Source organism: Cyprinodon tularosa, unplaced genomic scaffold (assembly GCF_016077235.1).
Source record: "Cyprinodon tularosa strain WSP-4 unplaced genomic scaffold, ASM1607723v1 ctg292, whole genome shotgun sequence".
NCBI classification, from domain to species: domain Eukaryota; kingdom Metazoa; phylum Chordata; class Actinopteri; order Cyprinodontiformes; family Cyprinodontidae; genus Cyprinodon; species Cyprinodon tularosa.
The window spans coordinates 165,570-185,511 of NW_024038999.1; the positions used below are offsets into that span (position 1 = coordinate 165,570).

The 19,942-nt window shown below is 36.9% G+C and overlaps 1 protein-coding gene across 1 annotated transcript in view; it reads right to left on the reverse strand.

The window, feature by feature from the left end:
• Window positions 1-1,116: 1,116 nt before the first annotated feature.
• Window positions 1,117-19,942, reverse strand: part of LOC119787294 (ras-related protein Rab-26) — a 129,391-nt gene continuing 110,565 nt past the window's right edge. Inside the window, exons 6-9 of the mRNA XM_038291073.1 lie at window positions 6,480-6,545; window positions 4,861-4,917; window positions 4,283-4,359; window positions 1,117-1,971 (exon numbers count right to left, since the gene is read on the reverse strand). Of these exons, the coding sequence (XP_038147001.1) occupies window positions 1,869-1,971; window positions 4,283-4,359; window positions 4,861-4,917; window positions 6,480-6,545 (303 nt within the window). The 3' untranslated portion in view covers window positions 1,117-1,868. The remainder of the gene's footprint in view (window positions 1,972-4,282; window positions 4,360-4,860; window positions 4,918-6,479; window positions 6,546-19,942) is intronic.

A 19,942-nucleotide genomic window follows, 5' to 3' on the forward strand; every position in this document is an offset into this window, starting at 1 on the left:
ATGCAGGAAAACATAATTCTCATAGGTATGTTGATATGAACAATATGTGTAATTGTTACACCTTTTTTCTAAGAGGTTGGGGAACTCTGTCTCCGCAGACAGGCACAAACTAAGCGTTGGAGGTGCTTACTTACTTTTTTTTTTTTTTTTCCTTGTGTCAAACTCCCATTAGTGAAAGCCCTGGTAACCACCCGTGACCCCCTCCACTCACAAACGCTTCTCATTTCCTATTAATAAAAGTATTGACGTATTCATTGTATTAATCTCTGGCTATTCTAACAGTGTGGAGAACCACATTCCTTCTTTTTATACTTGATTTCTGTTACTTAATGCAAATAAATGTGTAAAAATAAATTTAACTATTACTGTCCCACTTTCCTAAATTTATTCTTAATGAGGTTTCTATCTCTTTATCTACCAGCTCTAAATGTCCCAGGATTTGATTTCAGAAATCGGGTCACCTTACTAAAGCTGGTGCTGTTATGGCGACAGAGGAAAGGACAACGCCCTACAGAGGTGCATCTCTTTGTGAGTTGTATTTATGCCCAGATGTGGGACTATCATGAAGAAAGCCGTTTGAACTATTGGGAAAACAACAGAAAAGGCACAGTTCACTTGTTTGCAGAACTAAACAAGCTCACATGAAAATCTAAGAAGTAACATTAAAATACTACCCCATGGGTTTACCTGCAAAAAATATTCTATGTCATGATTTAAGATCTAAAGTGAAGCGTCATCTCCTGGTCACCCTTTAATTCACTGAAAGGGTGGAGTCAGAGTAAAAGAAAATGCAGTTGGAGGGGAATTCACTGGGAGTTACAGGGAAGTGGGCTACCATTCAGCTGGCATTTGACTGGGAAGAGCCATTTTGAATGCCTGCTACTATATTATATATATATATATATATATATATATATATATATATATATATATATATATATATATATATATACCTGATGCTGACTTAATGATAGTCTAAAACACGTAATGTGACGTCAAGTAATGCCGATCAGACAATGTGCTGAGAGAAAAGCAATTTTAACAAAAGGTTATTCAAAGGCCTTTAGATGAGAATTTTTTTATTAATGAAGCTTTCATGGAATACCCATTTTATTTACTTTCAGAGGAATATTTTATAACAATAAAAAACACTGATAGCTAATTTAATCATCATAAATAAATTAGACATCATCTCAGGAAAAAAAACACCATTTCCTTTGTGTTTTTATGATAAAGTGCAAAGTACAGTCCTTTACATTTCATATTGTGTCAAAATAGCAGAAAAATTGAAAGCTTTGAGTGCCCAGATCTTATTACATGTTAAAATGGAGCAAACATAAGGACAAATGCTCAGATTAAGTTTCACTTTGAATAAAACGGTTACAGACTGTACAAGAGGAGGACACAGTATTTAAAAAAAAACCTTAAGAGTTTGATAAGATTAGCTCATTCTTTTGCTTTCCTAAGGTCGGTTTGATAATCTGTACACCATTATTAACATCTACTTCTGTTGTAATGCTTTAACAAACCACACAGCTTCCAAAAGACAAATCTAAATCCTCTTTAAAATATTTACATCAATAAGAAAAAACTGGACAATATGGATCCTGCAGGCAGTGAACAGAGCATAATGTGTTTGTGGACATGCATGTGAACAGAAGATATTATACATTCACAGTTGCAGTAGATGGTTGGTTATGGGAGACCAGATTGGCCATTTAATCACTGAGACGGAGAGTTTCAGGGTCATTCCCAGGCACATACACACTCTAGCTTATTGTGTAGTTAAATATTAATAATAATGATGATAGTATCCCTGTTTCGTTTCTTTGCCTTCAGTAGAAACTTGTTTAACCCATGGATGTGGTTTAAGAGCGGCAGCAGCTGGCGACCCTCATTTCTTTGTCCACATATTCCTGTAGCTGAAACTTCGGCTCATCGGGTTCCTTCATGGTCCGGTGCTTCAGCTCTCTGGTAATCATAAACAAAGGTCAGCCTTCAAAAAAACCATCAAAAAATGCTTCATGTATTACAATCATTTATACTTTTCAAAGATTAGAGAACCGTGCCCCTTACATTTTTCTATTAAACAAAAAAATGGGTGGCACAGATTGGTAATTCCCATTTTCACTGACTCTCCAGTACGTATAACAACAAATGCAGCCAAGAGTCTGTAGAAGTCTCCAAAAAATGTTTTCACCTGTATAAAATTATTAAACAACCTTGTTAAGACCAGCTGTGGAACCATGTTCAATCCCTCATCCAAAAATGGGAGATTATGGCACAATTGCAAAAGCCCCATGATGTGGCAGTTCCTCTATAAATGGAGAGGCCAGCAAAGACAGCATCAGGCAGAAAAGCAGCCAAGAGGTCTAAGTTTTTCTGGAGGAGCTGCAAAATTCACAGTTCAGTTGTTTTGTTCCTAAGCAGGCTGGCCTGTCGGAGGAGGGATGATCAGAAAGGCATAGTTAAAGCAAGGTGGGATGAAATTCCACCCTGCTTTAACCACCCTGGTTAAAGCAGGGTGGGTAAACGGCAATCTCCAAATGTGTTTACCGTTTACCACAAGTCATATAGAGGCCACAGCAAACATGTGGAAGGTGATCAGATAAGGAGAACAAAATCAAGCTCTCTGACCAAGATGGAAAATTCATGGAAAAGTTTCATTTTATTACTAAAGTGCAAAGTACTCTCTCCTCTGTTTGAATGTCTTTATTGCCATTGAGCTTCTTTATGGTAGTTTTGTATCTCATTAGGAGCCTCCACGCTTTCTTTTATTGACCTCTTATAAAATATGTAATAATTTCAAACTAATGGCCCTGGTAGCCAACCCCCTCCTGAACCTTTGGGCCCCTGGGTTTGTACCTGGCAGAGCATGCCAGCAATCCATCCACACTGATTGTGTAAATTGGCTCATTATTACTTAGAAAACAGAAGCTTGATGAGTTTATAATCTAATATTCTAAAAGGAGGGCAGGATGTTTTTCCCCAAGAAAAAAATAATAATCACTGCTTTCATATTTAAACAGTACATTAGCCAAAGACATGATTAAAACTGGGTAACTTACTTTCTGTTTCGGTCATAATGTCATAATTTACAAATTATGTAAGGGATGAAATGATGAAGCCAGAATTTTGAGTGAACTAGGACTGAGACTGAAGGATGCAAATGAAGTATGTAAGCAAACATGAGCTAAATGAAAAGATCAGATTTTCTGTATTTGTAGAAAGATTTTGTTCTAGACAGCAATTCTATCATGGGCAACATCCAAGCATGCCAGCCTGTTACCATAACGCTAAAAAAGGACCGGCTTCTACACAAACTGCTTGGCATCATACATTTAGAAAAAAAAAGCTAAAATTGTATCTTCTTTACTTTACACACAAAGACATTTTCATATATTTACATAAACTGTGCTTCTCTTTTATAGGTGCGGTATAATATTTCTTTGCTTTATTATCATTATCTTATTGATTAATTACCACTTTTTAACTCATAGGACTTTATTTAAGGAATTCTAAGATGACTTGAAAGAGTCTGTAAAATGAATTTGTAACCTTATGGCTTTTAGATAAAGCATTAATTAGATAACATCTAAAAAGGTCTCTTTGGTTCCCCAAATATCCATAACAACATGACAGTGTCGATTTCCCAATTGTGGAGGTCTCTACAACCAACATAAAAAATGTAGAGCTATTAAAGCAATAACATTTAATAATGTCTCTGTCTGATACGCTATTACAAAAAAAACCCCATCAACTAAAGGCTTTGAAAAATCTTTACCAGTTTGCTAATATTTGCTGGCTGCACTGTGCATGCTGGAAGAACAAGTATGTATGTTGCAAGTTTAGTCCAAATACTTTCAGTACTTTTTGGGGGAAACTGTCCATGCATATTAAATATTGGAGGATGATGGTTATACCTCAGGTCCAGTTTTATTGTAATCATTATAGGCTAAGTCCAAATATGGCTTTATATACTGTCAAGGTCATAGCAGCACTCAAGCTGCCCCTGTGGTGGTGATGCAGTCACTACTATCATGAAGCTATGAACTGCAGGACCTTTTATTTTTCAGAGCTATGTAGAAACAGCAGGATGATTTCTTCTTTTCAATTTGCATGGTCTTGTCTCGCATCACGGGCAGGTGAACTGGAATGAATTTGTGTATAACAACAAGAAGGAAACAGCAACAATCTTTTTTTTTTTTTTTTTTATCTCAAACCCAGAAAGCCATTTCACTTTGTACTATTCATGCTGTGTTTTTATATTAGTGTGACTCACTTGGCCACTGCAGTGAAAGCCAGCTCCACATTCAGCCCAGATTTAGCACTCGTCTCCATGAAGGGTACTCCAAACTCCTGCACAGAAAGAAAAAAAAAATCTGCTATTATCAGGTGAATTTATCATGCTTATAAAGGACCTGAAAAGCTTAATTCTTTTTTGTATTTATTTTATTATTTTATTTTGTATTTATTGCCTTTAAGACTGATTCTCTCTATGGTTATTTTTTTTTTTTTTAAACAAAGGTGAGTATAATCAATGAGAAATGCTCCAAGGAAGAGAAATCTAATTTTGTGGAAGTCAAACAGCTGAGAACGTCATCCTGACAGCTGCAGTGTCTCGCTGAACTCTTCCTGATGAATTTAGGTCTATTGTCAGAGATTACTGGAGTGAAACTGCCTGGATAATTCATTTAGCAAGGCGCCTCCATTTATAATGATATTATTCAGTGCTACGAAATGTATCATTTAACTGAATAATTACAACACAGACACATGGGGAGGTCTGGTTTTGGGCCTGATTAAGTGCAGCATAACCTCTGGCTATAAATGTAGAGCTGGGTATTTTAGGAAGCTTACCTTAGCCAGCTTCTCGCCTTCCTCTCGTTTCACCACCCTGTCATGAGTGGAATCAGCCTGGAACACAGTGACAACATGCTGGCATTGAAATGGTTGCTTGACAACATTTGGACATGTTTATTTTTCTGTGTGCATCACATGCAAAACATATTACACTTTTTTGTATAAGCATGACTTACTTATTTGAACAAGAAAATAGCAAAGTATTTTTTGTGTACATAATACATCTATAGTGGTATATCTTAGTTTAATCATATTCAATCCAAAACTTTATTATTTGGTTCATCTGAAAAAGTTAAACTTGAAGTGTTTAATAATAAACAAGGAGTCATTTTGTTTTTGTTCAGGTGATTTTGGCTTTTTCTAAAAGCTAAAATAACTTTCAATTTCTAAACCAAAGCAGGTCATTGCTAAAGAAGGTAGGTGCTGAATGCTTGCAGAAACTTTACTGGAAAGTTCAGTGGAAGGAAAAACTGTGGTTAAAAAGATGCACTAGTAAAATAAATTATCTCGCCCTTCAAAAGATTAAGAAACAAAGCAAAGCATTTGGGTCAGAGCCTCCAGATCCATCAGCAACAGATGTACCATGGAAACGGATTTAGTTAGGACACTTCTGAAAAGAACCATTAAAAAGAATCATTTCTGTGCTAAAGAAAGAAACTATAATAGTGCCTGTTGTTCAAAGTCCAACTTTAATATAAAAATGATCAATTTCATTTGAAAATCTAAATCCTAAATTTTTATACTTTAAAGGCACATAACCAGTTTTCTACAAGTCCAGTTTGACTTGCTTTAATGTTTATAGTATGAGTGCTTCCCCAGATGAGGTGAGGGTTTCCTGGGCTTCCTACAGGTAAAGGAGCCCAGACTCACTACTGAGTGCTCATAAAAACAAGGACATACTGTTCAGTAGGCAGAGATACTTCCATATAGATGTTAGTAATAATTTTATTTAATGCTGTTTATATTTTTAGAACCTAAATGATAAACTTTCATGAGTTAAAAAACATCCTTATTAACAGTTAAACATGTGTATTTGTTAAATGAAGTGGGAATTTAACTTTCCCAACTCAGTAAAATGATCTGGGATAAGTGATGACGCACCTTAAAATCAAAGCATTTTAAATCCTCTACAGTTTGTAAACATAACCAACATAAGCATAACAATAAACCTTATGTACAAACACATTGTGCAATAGAAAGTGACTAAAGGGCGAAGGCCACTTAAAAAAAATCATCTTTCAAACCTACAATTAAAAATAATAAACCCTAAATCAATATTTGTCACTTGGTTGCTTATAAGCCTAGCTTAATGGAAAAATAACCTTACCATGTTTCCTTTTCATTGATTTAACACTGTAGCAAAAATCATTTTATTGCTAATTAAAAAGGCAGACGGGAGCAGATGCTCTGGCAAATCTGCACAACTATTGTATTAAAATAATCTATATGCCATTTGTGTATTTTCTATGTTTAAATGCATTTAAATACAATATTGCTCTGCTAAGTTACCCTTTTTTTACTAGTTCCTCGGTTCTGTCATCCTGATCTTACGCCTTCTTACCACCCTCTGAGGCCATCTGCCCATCTATGTCCTAGTGTTGCCAACAAGGCCTCACCTTGTTGCCCAGCAGCATGACGACCACGTTCTGCTGGGCGTACTCATGAATTTCTGTCAGCCAGGCCTGTGGATGAAAACAGAGCAGGATAAGGAAATAAATCTGAAACTGAAGAAGAAAAAAAAGGGAACAAATTGGGGGATATAGAAGGAAACAGCAGTGATGAAGGGGAAGATCAGGAATAAAGACCTGTGTTAGAGAAGATGGATTGTTTCATGAAGGAGGAGACGGAAGGAAAGACAAAAGATGCATCTGTTTGTTCTCTGCTCTAGATCATCATGAACTCCTGCGTTTTCTTCTTGCATCCATCCATCTCCTTCCAATTACAGACAAGTACTTTCTTTGCTCTCAGTAATCCCCCTTGTTAAAAGAAAAAGCCCTGAGAGTCTTCAGGAGTCATTCAAGCGCAACTTTCCACAGCAACCTTCTCATTTATTTGTTGTTTTCATTCCGCTTTTAGCTGCAAATATTTGAAATGCAATAGGAACAGTAATAATATCATAGACCTTAAACCCACAGAATCAAGATGGCAGATCCAGCTCAAACAGGACTGATAAAGACAATGACAAATTGTCTTACTATCTAAAGATTGAATTAGCATTGGTAATGTCATTTGACTGGTATGAAGTAATGAAATTCCCATGGAAAAATGAATGAATTGGCAATATTCCATTACACCAGTTGATGGACAGGTTACACTGGCTTTGTCTGTTTGGAAGTACGGTACTATAATGATGTCATCCCATCTGACAAAAAGCTGCTGTCAGGATTCATCAGGTTTTTGATTGAAACAGCTAAACGTTTTAACTGATGAGCAGACATGATGGAAATACAAAGATATGCGTAACTATGGCAACTAGCATATTGCAGGAGGTACAGTCTTGTTCTTAGCCCTTTATTTATGAAATGTTTTTTAAAACCGTCTTTTATCTTTTTGTTTTTCTTGTTGCAATCAGGCAGGGAGACGATGTTCCTCATTAGTTTGGAGATTATAAAATAAAAAAATCCAACACTTAGTGCTACATTTCAATTTCAATGAGCAAGTTATTAAAGTTACTATGTACATTAAGGGACCCAGTGACATGCTAGTAATTCATTTCTGAATTTCTTTGCCAGCATCAGGTTGCGTTAAAAAGGTTTTTTTAAATCAATGAGCCCTGGTGGCCTATTTTATTTAACTTTATTTCCATCCTTTTTTACACTTTTTTCATCTTTATTTATTAGTAAAGTAGGAGTACAATGTCTTCTTCGTCTTGCCAATGTCCCTCAACCTAAAATAGAGTTTGTGTACCTATGGAAAAAGCAATGGAGACAAGCAGGTAGCTTTCCCTCCAGGTTAAGGAAAAAGAAAAAAAAGAAAAGATAAAGTCCAGGATCAAGCATTAACAGGGGTAAAAGAAAATGTTGGATGCAGAGAAGGATAGGTGAGTAATGCTTGGAATAAAATATGAACGCTGGTTATCACTGAAACTAAAGCCGCAGAATCTGCCAAGTTGATGGATGCATGAGAACCATCCTTACTAAACTGATAGTGGCAGCAATCCTATCCTAGGCTTTTAATTATAGTGATGGAAAGGTTTATGCCTACAATGTCTAAGATATTTGCTATTGTTCAGGTTTCCAATTTGGTAAAATAACCTGCAGACCGATGCAGCAGAAAAACCCTTTAATCCTGATGCAAAAATTATTCTCAGGCTTGAAAAGAATCAAGTCAAAACATTCATCATCAACAATTGGTGTTTAGTTATATCTGAAGATGCACATATGGGTTTTGGGGGTCAGAGACTCACTCAGTATTTAAAGCAAAACACACGCTATCTGAAAAACAAACAAAAAAAGATGTGAAAGCCCACTCTGCTTCTGCAATGCTTCCAGCTACCAATGACAGTCAGATCCCTCCCACTGCAGCAGCAGATTTGTTTCTGCCTTAAGGGAATTGCAGCGGGGTTCAGGATAGTAGAAAAATACCAGCATTTTGTTCTGCCTTTGGGGATTTTAACAGAAAAAGCTTCCAACAGTTATGAAAAGGCTTACTTTCTATGTTTAAAGATCTTAGAACATCATAAGTTAAGTCTTATCCAGTAAACTGTAAAGTTCTGAAAAGTTAACGCTCCGTTTTGCTGTGTTGCAGCTGTTGATCATCAGGCTTTACATCAAAAGAACGGCAGGCTTCTGTAGTGGGCTATTTTCCATGCATATGTGTTTGGAATGGGTCCTATACAAATATATGTGTGGAAATGATTATAACTTACAAAACAGGTGAAGTTTAGCTCGTTATTCTCAGACTGGATAACAGAATGCACTTTTTTAAATTGTCGGATGACTTAGCAATCTGAGAGGAACTCTGAAGCTGTTTAAAAATAAATGGATTTTTAAGGAGAAAATATTTTTCTAAAAAGCAACACAAAGTTTGCTAGTAGAGCTTAGATTTGTAAAGTACCATCTGAATGCTCCGCTAGACCTCTTAATACAAATTCTATCAACGGTGTCTTCGGGCAACCTCTCAAGGTTGGCTGAATAATTTTGCCTACCCCACCAGTTATTTACTTGTTAAAAAAAGACTAAAAAATGAAAAAAAAAAAATTTATTCAACTTAATGATTGTGTCCTACTCCTTGACTCTTCAAAGGAAATAACGATTTTATATCTTTACTCTGTATGTTTGAAGCCTTAAATGTGGCAAAAGGTTGAAACTGTTAAAATGTTCAGAAAATGCTACTTTATACTAAACAGAAAAATTATAAATTTGGTAATAAGTCCAGTCGCATGCTTTCCTATTTATTGAAAAATCTAAATAATAGTCGCTTAATTAATATGATAAATACGGAGAACAATTGTGTGACATATGACCCAATAATAATAAACAGTACTTTCCGAGATTTTTATTTATCTCTATATAATACAGATGCGGCTGACACGGAGGATATCTCTGCCTATCTGAGCAGTATATCTCTACCTTCTGTCGTGGAAGAGGATCGTGCTTTCTTAGATGCCGCTATCACTCCGGAGGAAGTTTGGGCTGCAATTAAATCTATGCCAAACAGAAAATGTCCTGGACCTGATGGGTTTCCATTGGAATTCTTTCAATTATTTTGGCCAGAGATTCAACCAATATTTATGCCCGCTGTTGATGACATTTTGAGTAATGACATCCCTCCCCTCTTAGAGACACGTCTCCAACTGTCTTCTTTTAAAAGAGGGTAAAAGCCCCTCTGGATTGTTCCTCCGTTAGAACTATTAGCTTAATTAATGTTGATTATAAAACTGTTGCAAAAGTATTGGCCCAGAGATTGGAAAACATCCTCCCTAAAATATTAAATCAAGCGGGGTTTATAAAAATGAGATATGGCACGGATAAACTGTTGTTCAGTACCTTAATACTCACAAAGAGCCAGCAGTAATTGTTTCCCTCGATGCCAAGAAGGCCTTTGACCAAGTTGAACGGCAGTTTCTCTTTCAGGTGCTGCATAAATTGGGACTAGGCCCGAATTTCATCAATCTGGTTAAAAGCTTTTACACAGACCCAACAGCCTCAGTTAACACAAATGGCTTGATATCTGAGCCTTTCAAGATTCATAGGGGTTGTAGGCAGGGGTGCCCTCGTTCACCCTTACTGTTTACATTGTTTATTGAAGCTCTGGCCGAGATTATCAGGACCAATCCGGATGTATCTGGAATCAATATAAGCGGTAGAAATCATGTCATTTCATTATTCGCAGATGATGTACTTCTGTTTATGTGCAATCCTGAGAAATCAATTACAGCTATTCTAAAATCTATGGCTATGTTCAGTGCTTTGTCAGGATATAAAATCAATTTAGGAAAATCTGTCGCCATCCCTTTCAGCATCCCCCCAGAAAGATTCATGCAATCTCCTTTTCAGATTCTATGAGAGGCTTCAAGTATCTGGGTATTTTTGTTACACCTGATTTGAATAATCTTTTTGAAACTAATTACTCACCTTTAATTCAGAAGATAAAAAATGATTTGATAAAATGGACCTCCAACCTCTTTATTAGGGAGAATCAATACTACAAAAATTTACATTCTCCCGCGACTGAACTATTTATATCAGAATCTTCCCTATTTAGAGAACTTAACACAATCAGCTCCTTGTTAGAGCTACTTCATGCTTGTAAAACGAATTCAAGCCAGATAAAAACATCAACAACAAAAATATAACATTCAAGTTTGGCACCAGGCGATGAACACCTAGAAATACATATATCCTTAGGAAAAAAAAGCAAAATTTTTCAGCCCAAGCTTGGTTGAATCACGAATGTTAGTACTGTCGATATTTTATACTGATGAGGTGGTGCATCAACCAGCAGATGAGGGTGTGTTTTTAATGTTCCTTGTTTAAATGGTTTAGGTTTGAGCTGTATTTACATTTTAAGGCACATCCAGGTATTGAGTTCATGTTTACCTGAAGCTGATTAGGAGGAACTTACAGCCTGGTGGCATGTTGGGTGAAAATGCAGCAACATTAGACTGAGAGAAAAAGATAATCCTCATCCAGCTAATTAGCCAGACAGAGACATGCCATAATAATCTCATCACAGAGTATGCTGATATATGTAAACTTTGCTCAAACTGTTGTTGCATCTGAATGAAGTGAATATGCAAACCTGTGCCAACTACAGCACTGTGCTTCCATATTTTAAGTTATCTTTTTAGGATTGTAGATTAAAACAAAATAGATTGTGATTGTAAAAAGAAAAAAAACATTTCAGCAGGAGAAATATACAATAATCCTGAAAGAAAGTGTGATAGAGACTGCCATAAATTGGTATCATTGCATTTAGAAGTAGACAGAGTGATTTTTTAAAGTGACAAACTCGAAATGAGCACAGCTCCCCCTGATGTAATTTAAAATCATTCTACTTAGGAGTGAAAGATGGATTGGGTTTTCAGAGATAAACCTTTGATTCTTTATGGAAAAGAGTGCATGATCAAATATTTGTGTTTAAAATAACTGATGAAGTGAGCTTTGGGACTCGGTATCAATGAATGCCTCTCCTTTTACTTAAAACAAAATTAATTTCAGTTCAGTTTATTTCTATAGCGCCAATTCACAACACGTCATCTCAAGGCACTTTACAGTTCACCAGATCATACAGTCAAACTAATTCAAAGTTTTTTATCTAAGGAAAACCAGTTGACTGCATCGACTCAAATGCAATCACCAATACATCACCAATGAAAACAACAGTATCTCATGCCCCAACTATCTGACATAGTAAACTTAACTGAGCTGTTTTCTTTTTTACCCCAACTCTGTTGTTGCTGCTGCTCAGATGTGCTGGGATCAACAGTGATCAGATGCAGCTATGTAAACAACAATATCCAGTGTGATTCTACTGGTTTATGTTTAATAGATATAACAGATGTTAATGCTGCATGATGAGATAGTCAAAATGCTAACCAGTGATTGGTGTCATGACATACAATGGGAAAAGAGCCATAGAGCGCATCACTTTTTTAATTTTAGACATCTACTGTGAACCAAGAGGTTGACTTTCAATATACAACTACATCTAAAACCAGACTAGATCCAGAACCAAAGGCCTAATAAACAAAAGTTAAACTGGCCTAGTCAAAGTTTGCATGTAATCTCAACCTCAGACTCATTTGCACATGTACAAGCAGTAGGGCTGTGGGAAATAATCGTTTTGGCGATATATCATGATATTCGGCTGCCCAATATAATATCGATCTTTCACTTCTTAGTATCGATTTAAAAAAAAAAAATGGTTACAAAAAACATTGATGGGAAAATGGGCTACCTCTGCACCACCACTCTGGCAGAAAGCGCTGTGGAGCCCTTTAACTATGCGTGCAGCACCAAATCTGCATTTGAGGCAGTCACAGTTGAAGAAAACCCCAAACAGCATGGATAATAATAACTAATCAAAATTTACTGATGAAAATATACAGCACTTGCTATTTTATCTCATCATTTAATTTTGATAGCTGGGGAAAATATGGAAATATATATAGTGATACTGCAATATCGTGTTAATATTGTATCGTGACCCAAGTATCACGACATGTATCAAATCGCAACACTCATGCCAATACTCACCTCTAACAAGCAGTGAAAGATGGTTCTACAAAGTAGTTGTTTTAAGACGTATTAAATGCAACAATAAAACAGTGTATTGTTTTGTTTCCAACCCACACATAATAGTTTTGCAAGACACCATATAAAGGCTGTTTTAGAGGAAGAGAATAATGATTGCTAATTTGTTATGTCTTTGTTATCCTGGAAAGGATTGTTAAAACAATCTAAATGTCAAGATACCAATTAATGAGTCATAGACTATCAGAGGATAATCTGCAAAGGACTTCATTAGATTTCAGTCTTGTATAATTTTGTGTTCAGATGATGAGTAGTTTTTCTCTGTGGTTATCCCATTAATCCTGAGACTGTGTCAGAAGAGAAAGACTTGCATGTTAATTGTTCTTATGTGGGAGTTTTTATGAGAAAGTGAAATTGGGGTTTGACCTGTTTTATGTTGGTTTCTGTGGAGAAAAACAGGGAGGGGGTGTTCTTTAAGAACTGTGAGACAAAAAGAGGAAGTGGCACTTAAGCAAAACCTTCATGGACTAATAGTTAAAAGGTTTACATCACCAGATAGCAGAACCAACTTTAGTGGAAACACCCTAAACAAACGTGTTTTCCTGTCATTGATCTGCACAAATAAAAAACAATTGAGAAACAAGAACTTCAGATAAAAAATCTAAAACTTGGTGATGATGGATGCATGGATGGATGGACAAAAAACTTAAAGAGAGAACAAATATCCTGTTGTTTGGGGCTGTACCATCTGCAAAGTTAAAGGGGAATGGAAGAATCCAGGTCACCCAATAATCAGCAAAATCTAAAAAATAAATAATGAACAGGAGAAACTAAAGAGTAGGAGCAAATTTCTTAGCCTTGTGAGACCATCCTGATCTCGCGAGCTTTCAAGGTTTCACTCGCTAATCAGTCTGGAGACTCTCCGTTAAAGAAAATTTGGAGCCGTTCACCAAACGAACGTCCAATCAGCGTTGGCTTTGAGGCGGGTTGAGGTGTGATGCAACGAGAAGCGCGACAGTTTAGTCTAAAGAACATGGCGGCTTCAGCCGATGAAACTAGCGTTAGCATGGCTATCGAGCAAGTTTTATCGGAATTACTGAGTATTTCTTCACTGAAAAAAGATCAAAACACTGCTCGGGAGGCTTTTCTCAGAGGAAAAGATGTTTTTGCTCTTCTCCGGACTGGTTTCGGCAAGAGTAGCCTGGCTTGTGGTTGTGTTTTCGTCGTCGCTCTGTTAGTACGTCATATGCTTCTGATTGGTTTATTTGGCCCGTCTATCACCAACATAGGCCAATCAGTTAACCAGTATTTTCACCCCTCCCCAAAATTACTTCAACGGAAGGTTTCCAGATGGGTATGCGGAGCAAATCCATCTGGCGGAGTCAGGTTACAATTTTGTAGCACTGAAAAAATAATGATATACAGTTACAAAATGAAGAATACCCAGATTAACAGAAATCTGCAGCTGACTAAGGTATTATAATAAGACATCTATGTTTTTACATTAAAAACAACCAAATATTCGTTGCTAATGAAAAACTGCAAAAGAAAGATGATAAAGCTTAATGACTATTTTTGTTAATGTTCCCTTTCCTTTGTCCCCTGCACTGAGTCAAAGTGGTGATCTTAGGACACAGTTGGCCTTCCTGGTGGAATACATCTATGTATTGGAGCGATAGACATGTGGATGGACCAACTGATTGATCATTCAGTGAACTGAAGGAGGGAGAGAAACATGAACTGAAAAACATAAATGGACAGATTAACAGAGGCCTAAATGAGTGTAATGATGGATGAATGAATGGATTGATGGTCAGACAGAGATATAAGGCACGGATGAATGAAAAGAATGGTTGAATGGATAGAGATTGATTCTTGAATTGATGCCCTTGATGTTAGGCTCCAACCTTCAGATCGATGGACCTGCAATATGTGGAGAGGTAAATCGTTTTCCAAACTCTCTTTGCTCTGTTTGTCCATCTACTGTAAGAAATACATTTGTCTAGTACTTTTCCATACTGCACAGGGATGTTATTTTGTTCATTTTTTTCTTGAACTTTAGCAGTCTGACTGGTTCAAACAGAGTATTGCCTAGTAATCTTCCACAGCGTCTGAGTTTTACCACACTGGTGGAAAGCAGTTAACACTTTCATATCTACAAGGTTCTCATTCCTGACATCTGCTTGACTAGCTGACCGTCTCCTGCTTTTTTCTGTCTTCACCAAAAGGAGAAAAACAATAAAGATATCTGTAGTTCCACCACATAAATTCTTCAAATTGTTTGCTTACCATCTCAACTATAAACTGCAACTCAGATTAGGTAATGATCAAACGTAGCTCAGGTTTAAACACAGAACTTGAACAACGTTCCACTTTTCAGGGTGTTTAATTATTTTTAGCTCATATTTTCATCTCCACCTTTAAACACACTGAAAACAGACATAATCCAACAGGACGAGGTACAGTAGACTAACATGAAAGGAAAACTTATAAAGCACATATTGACTCTTCCTAGCAGGGAGCAGAGGAAAAATATATTTCATTGCTATTAAAAGAAACAGAAGAAAAGGTCAGAGCGTTTGCTAAAACACAGTTACTGTGCAGTCAAAGCACACAAACCGGTCTTCTACTGTTCTCTGTGTGAATCATCAAAACAAGAGCTCTCAGATCAGCATTAATCCCTGACCTTAGTGCAGGTTTACAGTATCCTGACCGGTTTACATCATTTTATTACGCTAAGATCAATATGCTTAGCCCCCACACCCAACAACACACAACCCTGCCATTTACTCACACAGCTTCTGAAAATCCTGACAGGCTGCAGGCGGATTAGGTGAGAAGCGGGGGAAGGAAAACCGTTTTTGAGCTGAACTTAAAAGGACTAGCTGTCAACACAAATTGTTACATTTCATGTGGTATGTGGCAGGATATAGGGAGCACACATGTTCAGTTTGGCGTACATACAATACTCTTCGTCTTAGGGTTGGATTTAAATCATCTGCAAAGCTTCCAGTTTGACACTATTAGACACTACTACTTTGTCTGCACCGTTATAATTTAAGGACTGACCAGAAACAGAGAGATTCTGTTAAGGTGGAATCTAAAGCGCTGTAGTACATGACCAACCTGCTTAAGGGTCTGATTTTCAGTGACCTATAAAAGTTTATAGAGAGCCAATTAGAGAGAGATTGCAGAAGTCTCCAACAGTCTGAAATTTACATTATGTTACAAATCCTTCACTCTTTGTGGTTCAAATGACTGACATTGTGGTGGTTTGTGACAATGCCATTCTCAGTGTTGTATAGTAACGAAGTAAAAATACTTCACTACTGTACTTAAGTATATTTTGGAGTTCTTTATACTTTCCAAGAGTATACATGTTTTGGAGAACTTTCACTTTTACTTCACTACATTTACCAACTTAATTGCATACTTTTACTCTGATATATTTTCAATGTTTGGTTTAGTTACTAAGTAAAAAAAAAAAAAAAACGAGCAAGAGAGCAAGAGAAACGCAAGTGTTTTGACCCCTACTGACTACAAATTCGGGTCTTGTCTGGGCTTGTTCATCAACACCAATAGGATACGCCTGTTTCGCAAAGCCAGTCTAAATTTATCCTACACTTGGTTGTTTATATTATTAAGTGAATTTAACCTTCAAAGTTTACCAAAATGTTAAAAAAATGTCATTGAAACTGCACTACTTTTTACTTATACTTTTCACAACATTACTTGAGTACATCTATTTTTACAGTAATTCTTATACTTAAGTACAAACCATTTCGGATACTTTAAGACTTTTACTCAAGTAACATTTCAGTCAGGGACTTTGACTTTTACCAAAGTCATATTTTGGAGAGGTATTTATTCTTTTACTTGACTCCGAGATTTCAGTACTTTACACAACACTGGCCATTCTGGCTCATAGTGTTGCTGAGGTAAAGGGAAGATTAAAGGGTAGAAATGGTCTCTAAAGAGCAACAATAGAAGACACTAGCCAACAATCCTTTGGCAAGCGGAGCGATCAAGTTTTGACATTATTCTTTTATAAAAGAATTCAGTTAGATGGTAGTCATTCATTCCTCTATGTACTTTAATGTAACTGACAGAAATTTTGTGGGCAGCTATAGGTAAGTTAAATAATGCCTCATCTCATTTGGGTAAAGCAAAAACAAAGAAAAAACAGAACAAAAAAAGAGGAGAAAAAGAGAGGCCTCTTTCAGAGGGGGGAAATAAAAATTGTCTTATTTCTCTAATAAAATCATGATGCAACACCGGCAGCAAAACAAGGGGAAATGAAGCACAGAGGGAAACTATTCAGTTTGAGCACATTTTTGTTTATAGAAAACACTGATAGTGACATGAATGAAGACAGGAGAATAGAAAACATGGCAGATGATGGATCATTCTGAGACTCAAGACATCTGTCATCTCCTATATTAGATTATACATTTACATGTTGGTTGTGTTTCAAGTTATAATTCTTCATTTTGCTTTAGTTTAAGTAAAGGAGTTTAATCAGTACTTTTACAAAAGTACAAACAGGTAATTGTACTTTTACTTAAGTAAAGAACATCAGTACTTTTGACACCTCCACTACATTAGTCAAAATATAAAGCAGCAAAACTAAGACATAAAGCAGACACAGGCCTCTGCGTAATGACTTTAAATATAGAATTTGAAGCATTCAAGAAACTGCTACGAAATTTCTACAATACTGACTGACTTATCTGTAATTGTACCCACATGCAGTATTCATAACATTTAATTCTCAATAAAAAAAACATATGGTACGATAAGCACAGCTGATTGCCAACCCTAATGACTAGTGCTTGTTTGGATGAGATTGCATGCTACTGTGTGAATTGAGACATCTGTGGTTCTCAGGGTGTTATTTTCAGGAAGTTGTGGTAACACATGGGTGGACCGCTACAAGGGTAAACGAAGAGAGAGAAATCAAGAAGGATATTAACAGTAGAAACATTCTAACAGATTGGTCAAGACTCAGATCAGCACAGCGCTGCAGGTAAAAAACATCTTACATTTTACATTTTTTCTATTGCATAGTTAGGTGTAAGTTTTAAAGGAAATCTATTACTTTCTATTTTTATTTCAAATTTAAATCAACATCCAGAATAGAAAAGGAATGTTACAAATCTATTATTATTTTCTTTCTTGAACAGAAAAACCCACACAAAAAAAACGGAAGGTAAAAAAGGTTAAAACAAAAATTATGTTAGAGATTTCAAATATCTAAATCCTTTAAACTATTGTTGAACTGACTCATATTTATTTTAAAAATTGGATTTATTTTAGCAAAAAGGGTCAAAGAACAAAAAAAAAATAATTGAAAATTTCTTGTAAACTGTAAGCTCTGGGAAAAAATCTAGCTTGGTGGAAATAACTTTTAGAAAAAGCCATTAATTACAGATGATGTTGCAACTGCTTTTCCTATTAAAATAGGTGCATTTCAGCTGAGGAAATGTTCTGAAGAAAAATTGAGGTTTTGAAACTGTATTTGAAATGTCCAGATGGGCGTTTGCTGTTCCTCTTTTCAGATCTGAAACACCCTGAATACACCCCTCCCTTTCCTATTCTTTTTTCTCCTTAGGGAGTTATTCACACAAAGGAAGAAGAAACACATCACTGCTACGATTGGTAATACAAAAGTAACCACGGCTCCTTACAAATCTGCCAGGATGAGTGAAAAAGTATCTAATGTGAAATCAGTCTGCATCAGAGCACAGAACAGGAAGGGTGGAACAAGACCTGGACCAAGATCTCAAGCGACACGCAGCCAAGTCTTCAGAGAGCAGCTCAACTCTGCAGTCTCTGCATCCAACGCCGTCTTGCATTCTCTTCAGAGACGGTGGTCAGTTGACTTCTGCAAATGCCAGACCCCCCCTGTCATTATGGTGAGGAAAAACAAGAAGGAACCCGACCCTCCTCAGCGGAGCGCTTCTCTGCTGCCACTCCAGACTTCATCACATTCGTCTTTCAAGAGGTACTCATGCCCCTCCATAGGGATCTATATGTCAACATCCTCCTCCTCTACTTCCTCTTCCACCTCCTCCTGTCCTTCACCAACTTCTGTTCCGACATCTGTCATCATTGGCCCAGATCCATTAGGATGGAAAGTTCAACCCAAATCTAGGTCTAGCTCTTCCCTGGTACGTGCCAAGAGACTGTCTCTACAAATTCCTCTCCCTGCTGTCCCTACTCCCAGCTCTCCAGACCCAGGACCTTCATCTCAAACCAAACCAGCATTCAAACCCAAACCCTTCCGCCGCCACCACTCTGAATCCTCAGCCTTCCTGAGATCACTTGAGAAGTCTCTGCCCATGGTGACTGTTGAGCAGCTTCGTGCCGTGCATCTTCGGCCTCTAAGCCTTTCTGATGAATTAGATAATGTCTTTGACGAGCCAAATCAAGGGGAGGGGAGGGTGACCACACCAACTTCAAAAAACCCACCACCTGTGCCAGAGAAGACGGCCATTGCCAGAAAAATTGCAAAGCTGATCGCTCGCTCACGACAACGTTGCTGGCCTGTTGTAGCAGATAACCAAAACACCACAACAATGAAGCCCATGGCTAAACATTGTCACCAGAATATGGCTCACAACAACATGTGTGCAACAAAAATGGGTGAGTCAGGCATAAAAATCTCCATATAAAATTAACCAATCCCTTTTTATAGGGCTCACAGTAAGATGTGAACAAATTGCTGAGTGTTTCCTTTTATTTGCTGGATAGAACACTATACTTAAAATACAGTTGAAGGTCAACAATTCTATAAAGGACTGCCATGTTTGGCGCCTTTTTCTGAGCTGAAGGAGCATCTGTGTGATTTTAAAATTAAGTAGTCAAGTATGTTCCTTGAGAGGTGCTATCCTACAGCTTGTAGATTCATTCTCCCACACATACTAATCAAATGGTTGAATTACCTCCTCAGCATTCAGTCATCCATGTCTACAGAGGTCTGAGCTCAATCAGAATATCCAAAATTGTGGCTCCTAGCTTTCATCCTTTCACTTTTCACAGGGTCAACAGTAAGAACAGAAGGCAGGGTAGGATGTCTGCTCTGGACTGCAGACAGTCATTACATGGCGGATACACACATGACTGGTACTGGTAAAAAAGAACCAAAAAAACTAAACAAAAGTACCACAAATGTAACGAATGGACGAAGCTCTCCATTTTAAAACTCTAAATATATAAGATGCGTTTTATCTATAATAGTAAACTTTTCTAACTTACAATACCTTCTGAAATATACCATCTAAGATGCTGCTGCAAAAGCAAGAGCCTAGTGCAAAATCCAAACATTTATTTTAGTAAGTTTGTTACCTTTCCTCTAGGTCAGGGGTCTGCAACCTTTCATA